This window comes from Pleuronectes platessa, chromosome 7 (genome assembly GCF_947347685.1).
Source record: "Pleuronectes platessa chromosome 7, fPlePla1.1, whole genome shotgun sequence".
NCBI classification, from domain to species: domain Eukaryota; kingdom Metazoa; phylum Chordata; class Actinopteri; order Pleuronectiformes; family Pleuronectidae; genus Pleuronectes; species Pleuronectes platessa.
In genome coordinates, this window is record NC_070632.1 from 3,280,504 (window position 1) to 3,294,026 (window position 13,523).

General features: G+C 43.3%; 1 protein-coding gene across 1 annotated transcript; it reads right to left on the minus strand.

The window, feature by feature from the left end:
• Positions 1-1,908: 1,908 nt before the first annotated feature.
• On the minus strand, positions 1,909-11,343 carry ano10b (anoctamin 10b). Its single transcript, XM_053426294.1, has 16 exons — positions 11,095-11,343; positions 10,933-10,987; positions 9,175-9,452; positions 8,659-8,832; positions 7,811-7,948; positions 7,544-7,660; positions 7,307-7,423; positions 6,830-7,168; positions 6,403-6,585; positions 5,994-6,049; positions 5,828-5,902; positions 4,942-5,106; positions 4,663-4,854; positions 4,437-4,574; positions 4,229-4,345; positions 1,909-3,438 (listed from the first exon to the last, which is right to left on the minus strand). Exons 3-16 carry the CDS (start codon positions 9,443-9,445, stop codon positions 3,418-3,420), a joined length of 2,103 nt encoding a protein of 700 aa, XP_053282269.1. The 5' UTR covers positions 9,446-9,452; positions 10,933-10,987; positions 11,095-11,343; the 3' UTR covers positions 1,909-3,417.
• Between the last annotated feature and the right edge of the window lie 2,180 nt (positions 11,344-13,523).

Here is a 13,523-nt window from a genome sequence, read left to right on the forward strand (position 1 = left end):
CTTAGTAGAACCATGGTTTCATATTTTATAATGTATTAGAATAAACGTTGAGACGTTTCCTCTTCCCTTTGCACAACCTGCGTCTCGTGTTGCTTTAAAAGCTTTTAATATAAACTTCACACAGACTGAGACTGTTAGATATATATATATATATATATATGAGATATGATGCACAGACTGTGAATAAAGATGGACGACAAAAGTGAAGCCAGATCATCTTGTTCGCCCCCTGGTGGCCAGCTGCAATACAGGTCAAAGACACCTCCATGTTAGCTGATGGAACGTGAAGAAATACATTTTTCTCAAATATTGATTCTGTCACTTTAGGTGTTTTGTTATCACACGGATGTTTCAGATAAGGTTTGTTTTTATTAGTTATCTGATGATGTAACAACAGGGTGAAACGTCATGATTGACAGCTGAGACTGACTCGTGATTGGACGGGTGTTTTTTTGTTTCCTCTCTTAATTCACGAGTGTGGTTTTTCACTTTGAGAGCAGGACTTATTGATTTCACGTTCAGATTTTTGTAATTCTTTCACGTTGTTGGTATTTTCTGATATTTTGGCTTCACTTTTATACAAACAGGAAGTGGAGACGTCGTCCATCTTTAATACACAATATATAATATGATATATGATGTTATATATATGCTGAAGCCTGAGATGATATAATTTTTCTCTTATTGATATATTGACTCGTCCTAACGTATGTATGATGCTGTTTATTGGACCATTGATACGGATGCAGGTCTTCCACTGTATTTGAACCTGTACTTTTTAACGACACTGAACTTAGATGATAACAGTTTTATTTTGGATGAAGTTCCTCCGTTTTTTTTTTTTTTTTTATAAATGTGACAGAGATGTTAATTAACCGAAGAGATAATGTGACTTTGTGCATGTTGTTACTGTTATTTATCACAAAATACCTCCGTGTGTCTTGGGTCTGACGGGACCTGGTCCTGGTGTAACTGTACCTCCAGGTGCTCGAGGCACAGACAGTGTTGTGTAGCTGAGGAGTCCGTGTGTGGTGTTATTCCACCGCTGTGTGTTTCCGTCTCCTCGACCTCGGACGTGAGTGTTGCAGAGCAGCAGAAGACCAAAGCTGTACAGGAAGCTCTATTCTCCCTTACACCTGAACTGAGATTATTCCCGTCGGTCACTGCAGCTTTGTGGGTTCATCAAATTGGATTTTTTGACTTGTGAGTCGCTGTCTATATAAAGTGTGGACGTCACGTGAAATCTTATTATTTATTCGCATTTCATCATCTGTGGAAGCATCAAACGTGTGCAGACGAGGGATGAAATCTCATTACTGCTGAGTGACTGCAGCTCCGCCTGTCTGCTGACCTGAATAACAACCAGGACCACGTCTCCACTGGAGCCAGGGACCTATTTTCTGTATTTATTTATTAAAATGGATTAAATAAATAAATAAAAAACATTTGTGAAGCGTGTTTATTTCACACAGACACTAGAAAGAAAAGCAACAACAAACCAGCAGCTTCAATAAAGTGAGTCTGATGTTTGAACATGGAGAAAGTTTAAATTTTGAGGTCAAAATTTTTTAAATTATCCAAATATTTTCCACATGACAAGAAAAATAACTAATTTTTACAGATTTTTCTGATCATTTGGACGAATTTTTAACTTTTATCCAATTATAGTTGAAGTAGTGTTTTAAAAGCAGTGAGTTTATTTACATCACTGCAGTATATTGTCGTAGTACTTCTCAGTACTTCTTCCACCACTTCACTACACCGGGATAATCCTTCATTCTCTACTTCGAGATAAAGAGCCGATGTTCACGTGATCATATAAAAATCTTAATTTGTTTTCATTATCAATTAATCTATCAATTCTCATAATGCTTTTTTTATTTAGAAAAAAATGACAACAACCGTCCATTTAGCTTTTGTGTATTTATTTTAGCACAACCAGCAAACACCTGTTTCTGACCTGCAATCCTGATCCTATAGCTTCATTCCCACATGCGCACCCTCACACACACACACACACACACACACACTCACACTCTCACACACACACACAGGTTTACGATTAGTGCCACTAGTGGAAATATAGACTGTGGCTGACTAAGTGCATCTCACCATTACTCCGCATCTTTGCTGAATCAGTGTCTCTGCAGCCACCAGGGCTGGTGGGAGGTTGCATGTTAAATACAATTAAAGGTGCACAGCGCCCCCTGGTGGCTGGAGGGGGAACAATAACTCCTAACAACAATAATTTAGACAACACAAAGGACAACCACAGCACTGTTCAGCAGGTATGGAAGAAATGGTGCCACGTTGTGTAACAATTCAAATGTGAAGAGTGAACGACACCGAGTGTTCAGGAAGTGATTAGTCACGGCAGCACAGTGACGTCAGAGGCACAGCAGTGAGAACAAACTGAAATCCACACGTGTACAAAATTATATATTTCTAATAACAAAGCTTTGGTTGCTCCGCCATCGAGTTCAAGGCAAATCTTAAATCTTGGCACATGATCGACTGTGTTTGCTTTAATTTACAGATTATATTTAATATTAAGCTTGTTCCTATTGTCAGAGCTCGTGTGATAAGTTCAGGAAAAAAAGAAAAGGACAGTTTCATCAATTGGAGAAGAATTCATGATAAAATAAAATATGATTGTTTAGAGTCAAATCAGGACAACCTATATTCAAACATATTAAATTGCACGATACCCATAATACAAATTTAAAGCTTTTATATTATTGTCCTGTAAAATACAGTCTACAAATTTAAATATTACATTATAAGGACTTTTTATTAACAGTGCCTTGGGACGATATTTTTTAACAAATATTTTTCCAACTATTTGTGTGACTTTAAATTTATATGATCAATATTAATACAGACTTTTATTGACATATGTAGAGGGTTTGTTGTGATAATCCCTCCAATGACGATACTGTCCTCTGATTATAGATCCTGAGCACTAGCTGCGTTTCATCACGAGGTGGAAGCACTGAGCAAACAAAGGAACCTTTTGTCAAGCACAGTCACATTAAATACTATTGCCCTAAATATTGACAAATATTGAATCTGATGAAACCCTCCCCCATCCTCACATCGTCCTTTTAGAGGCCACATGTTCAAACCACCTCTAGATTCCACTTGCTGTCTAACATCCGGGGGAAATACTTTAAACAGCTGTTTTAAATGCACTTGCATTCTGTGTGTAGAGTGAATAAAGGTGCATTCCAAAGTGTGTACGCTGCAGAAGCACTCTGCTCATTACAAAGCACAGAGAGTTTAAAGTTTACACACAGGGAGGATCAGGCTACAGCCGCTTGTATCGTTGTCCCTGCAGGTCAACACAACACTGAGGAGTCGTTCTGTATCTTGTGGCTGAAGCACAAAGCACCGACCGGACACCGAGACACACAATCATCACTCGTCAGACTGCAGCTTCTGGAAAGAGGAGACACAAACATCGTCAGGTGAAGGAGGCAGACACACAACCTGCAGCACGCTGACACCCCCTGCTGGGTGGATACTGTCCTTGAAACCATACGATGACCAATGATTGGTCGATATAACGTCTCTTATCGTGTTGGATTCAGAAGTCAATGCTTTACTGCAAAGTATGACGTCATTTTCTGACTTCATGGTGATGTCATGATTACATCATCCCAACGACATGTTGTTTCTGGATCACTGGGTGATGTCGATACGTCTAAAGGAAGCATTTTGAACAATGCATGATGTCATTTCCTTACTTCTTTGTGACTTTGTTTAAAGTTTAAAGTTTGTTTATGTGATTCCACCAGGTCAGTAAAACACAGAGTGAACCCATGTGCACAGACTGAGGGTTAAAAGACGACAGCAGCGCTAATCATGGAGTGAAATCAAGTTAAAATATTTTTTAAATAGTAAAAACATAATAACAGGGCATAATAGATACTGTGGTTTAAGTAAAAGTAGCTTATTTTGACTGTTAAAGTGTTTTGTTGGCTGCTTTTGCTCCATCATCACTTATCATATGACATCACATGATCAGATCTACTTTTTGGATCAATAACTCTTCATTGTTTACAAAGATTTCTATGAAAATGTGTCTTTCGGACCATTTTCTCTTGACCTTGACCTTTAACCTCTGATCAATCAGCCCCAAGGTGAATATCTGTCCCATGTATTATAAAGAAAGTGTTTCCAGTGCACAGGGGGGGGGTGATGGAACCTATGGGAGGATCGGGCTGACCTGCTGCTTCAGAGCCTCCATGGACGTGAACTCGATGTGCTCCCTCTTCCTCCGGATCCAGTCCGGCTCATCTGGGATCAGAACCGACATGACCAGCTTCACCAGGATCAGTAAATGCTGCAGGGACACACAGATGTGAACATGTGGAGAGAGAACGCACTCGTGTGTGTGTGTGTGATTGTTCGATTTCCCCCGTCGTCCTTCTCACCTCGACCAGAACAGCCAACAGCAGGATGTTGGTGGTGCTCAGCCCCCCCTCCTGTAGCAGCTGCTGTAAACGTGGGGACAGCAGCAGCAGCCAGCAGTTGGACACGACGGAGACGAAGCTCAGGACCTCGAAGGCGACCTGCAGCAGCAGCAGAGGACAGAGACGTCAGCCGATCGGCCCGTTAACTGAACGACGTGGTGGAGTTGTGTCGTGTGATTCTGCCGACCTGCCACACGCCCATGCACGCCACAGGGGGGGAGAAGGGCTTTCGGAAGAGCTTGCAGATCTTGTAGGCGTCCGATCGGATCTCCGTCAGGTTGTTGATGAGCAGCAGCACGGCGGTCAGAGGGTAGACGCAGGAGAAGAGGCTCAGGTACCCGAACTGCACCAGGAGCTCGATGTACTCGGCAAACAGGCCCTGCAGCAACACAACAGGCTCGATGTCACCAGGAGCTTTGTGTTGACCCTAACCAGATTTAAGGAATTCTCAATACTGAATACACACAGGGAAAACAGGAAGGGTGCTTTGTTTCCTGAATTTGTCCTCCTGAGGGTCGTCTTCCTTCTCCGCCCTGTGGGGGGCGCTGATGAAGCGGTCCACCAGGAAGGGAATCACCACCTCGGTCACCTGGTTGAGGAGCTGGGTCACGATCAGCAGAGACGCCAGACGCTGAGGACACACGGACGAGGACAACATGGGATTCAAACCATTTCTATAACCTCTAATGACTTTTCTTTAAATCACGTCTTTAATAAATCATTCTGATTTTACACCTGAAGATTAGCTTGTTCAGAAAGAGCAATAGATTTATTTAACGATCGAAATAGGTCAATGAATCAAAGTTTGCAGACCACAAGAGGGCGACATCATTTAATCTAGCTAGCTGCGTCCCAAACTACATACATGACAAAAGATTCCAAAAAGTGAGGACTAGATTAGCGAAGCTTTAAAAATTGTTGTGAGTCGATTTACAGAAATATTACTTAATAATTACTTACATAATACTTTGATCTTTACGACAGATATTTTACTGCTTCTAGCAAATGCCATTCTTCCAACAAGAAATTTGCTAACATTGAATACATTGAGTTTTAATGAGTGAAGTGGAACAAAATGGTGATTTGGTTAATCAATCTGTAAAAACAGTTATATAAAGTTTTATGGCTCTGTGGAATTTCTCAACCTGGAGATTTCTCCATTTCATCTCAGAAACTTTTAGTTTTAAAGACACTTTATGGGAGTTCAGTGTGATTCAGTGTTTTTAAAACCCTTTAAGAATATTCCAGACTTTGCTGCAGTTATTTTCATAATTTCTTTATATGTGAGGTGTCATGTAAAAATGAATAAAGTGCAGTATTGTTGGAGTTCCACCTGCAGGAGCTGCAGTTACCTTACGAAGCAAAGGCACATCCTGCTTGAAGAAGGCGATGTGGAAGAGCACGGCGAAGTAGTTGAAGAAGGTGAACTACGAGGAGAAGAGAGAAGAGTGAACGAGTCTGTTCGGGTTCTAGCTCAGGAGATAACTTCCGATTAGAGAGATCAGAGCTGGAACCAACCACCAACACTTTGGACGTCAGATGCTTCTGGAAGGACGACTCCTCTCTGTGGTTCTCTGACAGGACACGAGAACACGTCACTGACTTCACATCAGGCACTTGTAACTTGTAATATTAATAATCTACTCTCTCATGTCTTCCTCTTGAAGTTGGACGACATGACAGACAGGTACATAAAACCCACCTCCTCCATGTTAGCAGATGGGACATGCAAATTTTTTCTCAAAAGGTAATCTTATGTAGTTTTCTAGACTTTGAAACCACGATGCAGCACAGATGACTCAATATTTAAATACATTTAATGATCTGTACCACATTAACCAAAGTGCTAACCATAGATTTATCATCATGTTAAAGATACGTGTTATCCAAACTCCCACTCTGACTAACCCCCCGCCTCCTCACTCACCATATTCAGTCAGTTTCTGTGCCGCCCTCTTGTAAGCAGTCCCCAGCATGTTGGTGTAGAGGATGTGAAGCACCGAGGGCACGTAGAGCAACGTTTGGGACAGCATGGAGTCCCAGTCTCTGTTCAGCTGCTGCACCTGAGCTTCTGCCCAGTAGAAACAGAGCATCCCCAGAACCACCAGCCCTGCAGGAGGAGAGGTGACGGTGCAGCGGAGGTGAGGAGGCGAGAGGAGGTTCTGATGTTTTCACAGAACAAAGAACTTCTCTGGATCAAAGTGCTTTTAGATATTTCACATTCTTCACCTTCAGGCTTCTTTACTGCCCAGAAGATCAGAAAACTTTATCTTTTACTCTTTTACTGCTGATCAGCGTCTTGTTGACTTTCAGCTCAGCAACAAGCATCAATCAATTCAAAATGAAATTCTTACCCAGAAACAGCCCGACCACTGGGAGTGACACCAGTGCAATGCGCAGGTCTCTCTGCCAGTCGGGGAACAGAGGCTCCACGCGGCCGGTCACCGGGTTGACCCCGAGGTCACCGTGGAAGCCGGGCCGGGGCTCGGCGAAGCGCTCGGCGAGGTGCAGCGTCCCCCAGCGGAACGAGAGCGAGGAGCTCCTGCGTTTCCACAGCTCCATGAAAACCGTGGACCAGAGCATGCTGAAGACCGCCTGGATCATGTGACCGCTGGCCGTGGGTCCAGAGTCTTCACCTTCGTCCATGACCTGTGACCCCGAGTCCGAGTCCACCATCTCCTTCTGAACCTCACCTGCGATGGGCAAGAGGAGCTTAGAGGCCAGTTAGTTTGTTCCCAGCATCATTCTGGTCGGATTCTCAATCAGGTCTGAGCCGAAACCATCGTCTGGAACCTGGGACATGAACATAAACGAGGAATCCACACACCTACCTGAGAAGTACGTGATGGTCAGGCCCAGTATCGCTGGTGGGAGCAGAGACCAGGTGTAGAAATCCAGGAAGCTGAAGTAGAACGCCACGGGGCTTCCGAAGTACGCATTCACCGAATCTGGAGGAATCAAAGGAGCAGCTGTCACACAACAAGTCATCCATTGTGTGTGTGTGTGTGTGTGTGTGTGTGTGTGTGTGTGTCTGTGTGTGTGTGTGTGTAATGCATATTTAAACCTACCCAAAGGCTGACCCAGCTGATTACCGGCGTACCAAGCTTTGCTGAGATCCTTCAGCTGCTCCGGGTTGTGAAGGGGAAACGTGTCTTTGATCACACCGGCCGACTCGAGCTTCTGCCCTGCAACAGTTTCACAAACACAACAGCAACACAACACAACACTTGACTTGAGACCATCAACGAAGGAGCAAAAATGTTCTAACAACGCAATAATTACTCCTTCATAAACCCTTTCCAATGTGCACTGATCTGAGATCTGAAAGCACTCACAGATGTTGTTTCTGTTCTGCAGCGTGCAGGAGTCCGACAGACCCGGGACCCTCAGGTCTCTCTGCGCCCGCAGACCGTCCAGCTCGTACTTCACCATGTAGTGTCGCTCCGCCAGCGTCAGGAACACCTCCATGTTGTCTGTCACACACAGGAACACACACAGATGTTTGTGTAGACAGTGATGCATGGAGACAAAGACAGACAAATACAAAGTACAAGAGACATATCCTCCTCACGCAGACCCTGGTTCCCTTACTGTCAGTTTACAGTGATTTAACGACGTATGCATGATGATCCAAATACTAGGATTTTAATAACACTTCATGTACAAAAGGAAATGTATCCACGCCAAAGTATTTCACTACAGTACCAACGTTTCACCAAACCTATCATCTGGCACGTGGACGATGTTTGTGCTGAACTGAATCACTCCAGTAACACAGTTTGGATTTATAAGCTATTTAAAACCCAGATATATGAGCAGCTGCTAAAGCTAATATTGTATTAAAGGTTCAGTGTGTAGGATTTAGTGACATCTAGTGGTGAGGTCTCATGTTGCAGCTGAACACCCCTCACCTCACCTGGGCTACTGTAAAAAAAACATGGCCGCCTCCTTAGAGAGGATCCACTCCTGATATAAATATAAAGTATTTAAAATATAAAGTATTTAGATATAAAGGTTCCATTCTAGGGTCAAGAAAACAACAATTAGTACAATTTAGATTAACCACACTAGTGGAAACATCACTGGGATTATTTTATATTCAATCTCTGCCACTAGATCCTTTCACCTGAATCTTACCCACTGGACCTTCAGGTGTTTTATTGAATCCACTCCTCTGCTGTACCTGAATCCTTGAAGTTGTGTCTGTCGTTGTAGGAGAAGGCCTCCATGTCCCCGCTGCCGTAAAGTTTACACAGACCCAGCTCCTCGGTGGCTCGCAGCAACGTGCAGCGAGGGGCGGAGACCACGATGATGTCACCGCCGGCGTCCTCCCCCGGGTGGGCCATTAACCCAGCGCCTGGGGTGGGGGGGGGGGGTAAAGTGCTGACTTCAGTGAGGATCTAAATTAGCTTAATTAAGTTTAAGGTCGTGCTAATTTAGGTTATCATCATTACATGAGTTTGCAGGACACCATCAGATAGAATCATGTCTGAACTCTATGCAGAAACTGTCTCTTTACATTTACATAGAATCATTTCACTAAAACTATCTGCAGTGCCAACGGGCTTGTAAATGCAAATGCAATCGAATGCAATCAAGAACTCAGAATCGTTTGAGCTGCATGAATTTCTCTGCACGGTTTCAATCGATGGATGAGAGTAAACTGATCCCTGCAGCTCAGCACCATTCAAGCCCTCACCTCCATCTTTCTGAGAAGTTCCGATCAGTCGGATGAGCCACCTCTTCGTCTCCGGCCGAACCTTCTCCCCGAGCTTCACCAGCACCAGCGGCTCCACTCGCTCCGACACGCAGCAGGGGCAGCCGACCTTGGTCCAGCCCGGTCCGGTGGTGGTGGCAGTGCCCGGTTTGCCCGGGACCTTTCCCTCGGGAGTCTCGTCCTCCGGCTGTCGGGCCTTTTCACTGCCGCGGTCACCAGCTCCTCGACCTTCATCACCTCCTGCCTTGCTCATGGTGACACTGGGGAGAGATGTTCACAACAGTAGCTGAAGTGTGTGTCTCGTGTTCAAAGTGGACAACGAGACGAGTGCGAGGGACGTTCCCTTCTTCTATCGGACTGCTGTGCCCTTGTTACCTTCACTGGTGTCAATATTATTCCCAGTGGATTCAGGCCAGACACTGATCAATCAATCAATAAAACTTTATCAATAGTACCTTTTATACACAGCATTACATTTGTGCACTGATGATTGTAGACTTTTGTTTTGCCCCAGTCGGAGGTTGACATTTTCATCTTTTGGTGAAATATGGTCAAACATGAATGATGCCCAGAGGATGAATCCCTTTGACATCAGCTCTAGCGCCACCAGAAGGTCAACTTTTCCTCTACCACCACGATTTTCAATATTTGGTGCGATGTCTTGATTTTGAGACCAATTTTTTTAAACGATTCTTACAAAGTCAATAGAAATTCATGGTTCCCAGAGGATAACTCTAGCTGAACCCCCTGACTTGTCCCCTTTACCAGCACCAGGAAGTTCTCACTTGATGACCACCTTCATGAGACCCTGAGGATTGACTCTTCATGATAATGATGATCCCTCATCTTCATTTCACCTTCTACCACCGGCAGTTTCAGTTTGTTCCGACAAAGACAACGACAAGTCCCATCAGCTTTAACTTTTTATTTATCGAACGCTAGCATTCAAACCTAAACTGTGGCCAACCATTTGCTCAATATGAGCACGTTAGCGTCCTGACTTCAGCGTTTACCACGAGCCACTGCAACACTTCTCAGAGCTGCTGACCTCGGCTGTGAGGTCGAGGGCTCACACTCACAAGTAGGAACCTAAAACCCTCGATCAGTGTGATGACTCGTCTATAATCATTTAACAAGCAGAACGAAGCTGTGAAGTTACGAGAAACTCGCTGTGAGAGGAAGAAGCAGTTTAAGGTTAGTGTGTCACCAACCACCACAGTATCACCGTCTCCCTTGTTGTGACCTGGACTTGTCATATTTACATCTCTGAGTGCGGTGACACGGCTGCTACTTTTATTTCTGGCATTTGCATCACCAGCTATTAAATTAGACACAGAGGTTTATGGAGCTTTTGCATTTGCACGTGAGACTGAACTGGCAATGAATATCTGACATCACTTTCCAGTGATCTGCCTCCTGTAGCTCATCGTTGTTCCTCGGGCAGTTGGTTCCTCTCTGAACCCCGAAGATGTGAACTGACACCAGATGGTTGTCAGAGGAGGAAACAGCGGTTGAGTCTGACCACAGACGAGGCAGAATGAAAATGATTTGGCTGCATGACAACAGGGTTTGAGCTGAGCTACAGACACTCTCATGGAGGAGTGCGTCTGTAGCTCAGAGAGGACAAGACAGAAGGACTGAAACGGAAAGTGGTTCTTCCTGTTGTGATCTGGAGCCTGTTTGAAACCTGCAGTTTGACTAACCAGAGTAAAGAGAGAGGAGGAGAATGCAGATCAATACCTGGCAGGACGTTGATGATGAGGTTCCTACAGCGGCCCACACCCCCTCCAAACTCCTGTGTGATCACACACACACACACACACAACACAACACAACATCTACTCAGTCGTGCTAGAGAGAAACCAGGAAGGAACCGGACATTGTGAGTCTGCAGACACTTACCCAGCCTCAGTGTGTGGTTCCTCCCAGACTTCTGCCTGCGTTCATGTGTGTGTGTGTGTGAGTGTGTGTGAGTGAGTGTGTATGGCAGGAATGCGGAGGAACTTCCCAGTCACTGCAGGGTGTGGAGGGTTGTTTGGTTTCCATTCAGACTCCTCCCTCACGCCTGCTCACTGCCTGTACTGCTGCTGGTGAACCTCAGGGTCCTACTGCACCACCCGGCTGAGCTGCCCCCGTGACTCAGAGGCAGGAACCCACTGATCTGAATGAAAGACAGAGGAGCATGATGGGATGTCACCAGTGCAGCTACAGTGCCCCCCCCCCCCCCCCCCCCCCCCCCCCCCGATGACCTTTAATGTGCACACAGGGAAGCTGCGAGGCTTCAGTTCAGTGACTCTGCACCGACCCTCTGACCTGCAGAGTGTTTACTGTGTTCTGAGTCAGTTCAAATACAGAGTCAGAGCTGTGGAGGGATAAAAGCTCAAAAGAGCAAAATGCAACAGAAACGTGCTTAAAGGTTCAGTGAGTATGAATTAGGTGAATTTAATGTATTATCAGAAAGTTTATATGAAATAATCCCAAGATGTTTTCACTTGTTTGTTTCATCTAAATTGTACAAATTGTTGTTTAATGGGTATTTTATATATACTTTATATTCACATCAGGAGCAGGTCCTCTCTATGGAGGCAGCCATGTTTTTTAACAGTAGCCCAAACTGGACAAACTAAACCTTTTTAGTTTTTATCACAACTGAAGCTTCAACAGGTTCTCTGTCATGTTTGTAAGGGGAGGGTGAGGTCAGGGGTGTTCAGCTGCAACATGACACCTCACCACTAGATGTCACTAAATCCCACATACTGACCCTCTAACAGTGTAGAAAGGTTCAGGTTCATCAACACTATGTTCTGTGCATTACAGAGTAGATGTGCTTATACACAAATACAGAGTCAGAGCTGAGTATGAAATAATCCCACTGATTTTTAACTTGTTTGTATCATTTAAATTGTACAAATTATTGTTTTCCTTACCTTTAATGGGGCTTTTATATTAAGATACTTTATATTTAAATACTTTATATTGACATCAGCAGTGGATCCTCTCTACGGAGGCAGCCATGTTTTTTTTACAGTAGCTCAAACTGGACAAACTAAACCTTTTGAGATTTTATCACAACTTAAGTCTACCACAGTTTCTCTGTCATGTTTGTAAGGGGAGGGTGCAATATTACACCTCACCACTAGATGTCACTAAATCCCACACACTGAACCTTTAACAGTGTAGAAAGGTTCAGGTTCATCAACACTATGTTCTGTGCCTTACAGAGTAGATGTGCTTATACACGCAAGATACAAAATTTAAAAATATACATTTATTTTATTTGCTGCACCAAAAATGTTAAATATTCATTGAGGAATACCTCTTGGTGAACTGCAGCAGATTAGTATGAAGTAGACATGCTCACTATGTTTATTTACTCAATACATTTTTTTATATTCGCTCTTTTCTAATGACACACTGTATCTGTGTGCATTCTTATAATATAAGAATATATCTAATATTCAAGTTAGGCTCTAAATAATTTTGAATGAGGTTATTACTAAATACCAGCATAAGGTTTACTTTCTGCAACTCAGCAAACATTAGCAAACACTCTCAATTTAGAGAATAGTGGAGAACAATTACACATATTATATTATATATTATTTATTGCCTGCTAAACATTTACATTTCTACATTGCTAACAGAGTTATCATGTTTGGCACTGACACCTCACACCAAGAAGATTCTCCTTTAAATCTCTGCTTGTGTTCTCACTTGGTACTACAACTGGATTTGAAAAGACAAGGTCCTACATTTCCCACAATGCAACTTGAGAGCCGATTTCAAACTCCATGTCCAGTTTGTAAGGCAGATGTTGAGAAAGTACAACAGACACAGTAGAGACCAGAGATCATCAGAAATATACAGACATTTATTTACAAATACGTTTGCATTTGCATAGAGGTTTAAAATTCCAACAGGTTTTAGGATATTATAGTAAACAGATTTAGGAAACATTATTTTGCACAGCATAATTTAGCACAAGGGAAAAACTTGTCACAATCAAAGATTACAAGTTGTGGTTTTAATCTTTGTCATCTTTATCATATAAATATACATAAATAAGAATAAAGATCTGTGCCAAGCAGCCATCATGATCAATATGTGTTATTTAAACTCATCATCTTCATCATCCTCATCTTCATCAAACGTCCTTGTGGTAGAAAGTTTCACGTTTCATTAAAAGTTACAGTTCATTAACCCTTGTGTGTGTTGTTGTAGAAAACACAACACACTTTGTTGATAAAATCTGACGACACAACCCGCGTGTGACCTGAAGACCTCACTATCGCTGCACTGTCAAGAAAACAGAAATCACTCAACTGTAATAT

Bases quoted from the DNA above. Each gene is read 5' to 3' on its own strand.
- ano10b (XM_053426294.1), bottom strand. From the start codon at position 9,445: ATGAGCAAGGCAGGAGGTGATGAAGGTCGAGGAGCTGGTGACCGCGGC. The intron at 8,833-9,174 runs GTGAGGGCTTGA...CCCCCACCCCAG, and splicing joins AACTTCTCAGAAAGATGGAG to GCGCTGGGTTAATGGCCCAC. The intron at 7,949-8,658 runs GTACAGCAGAGG...TGTGTGTGACAG, and splicing joins ACACAACTTCAAGGATTCAG to ACAACATGGAGGTGTTCCTG.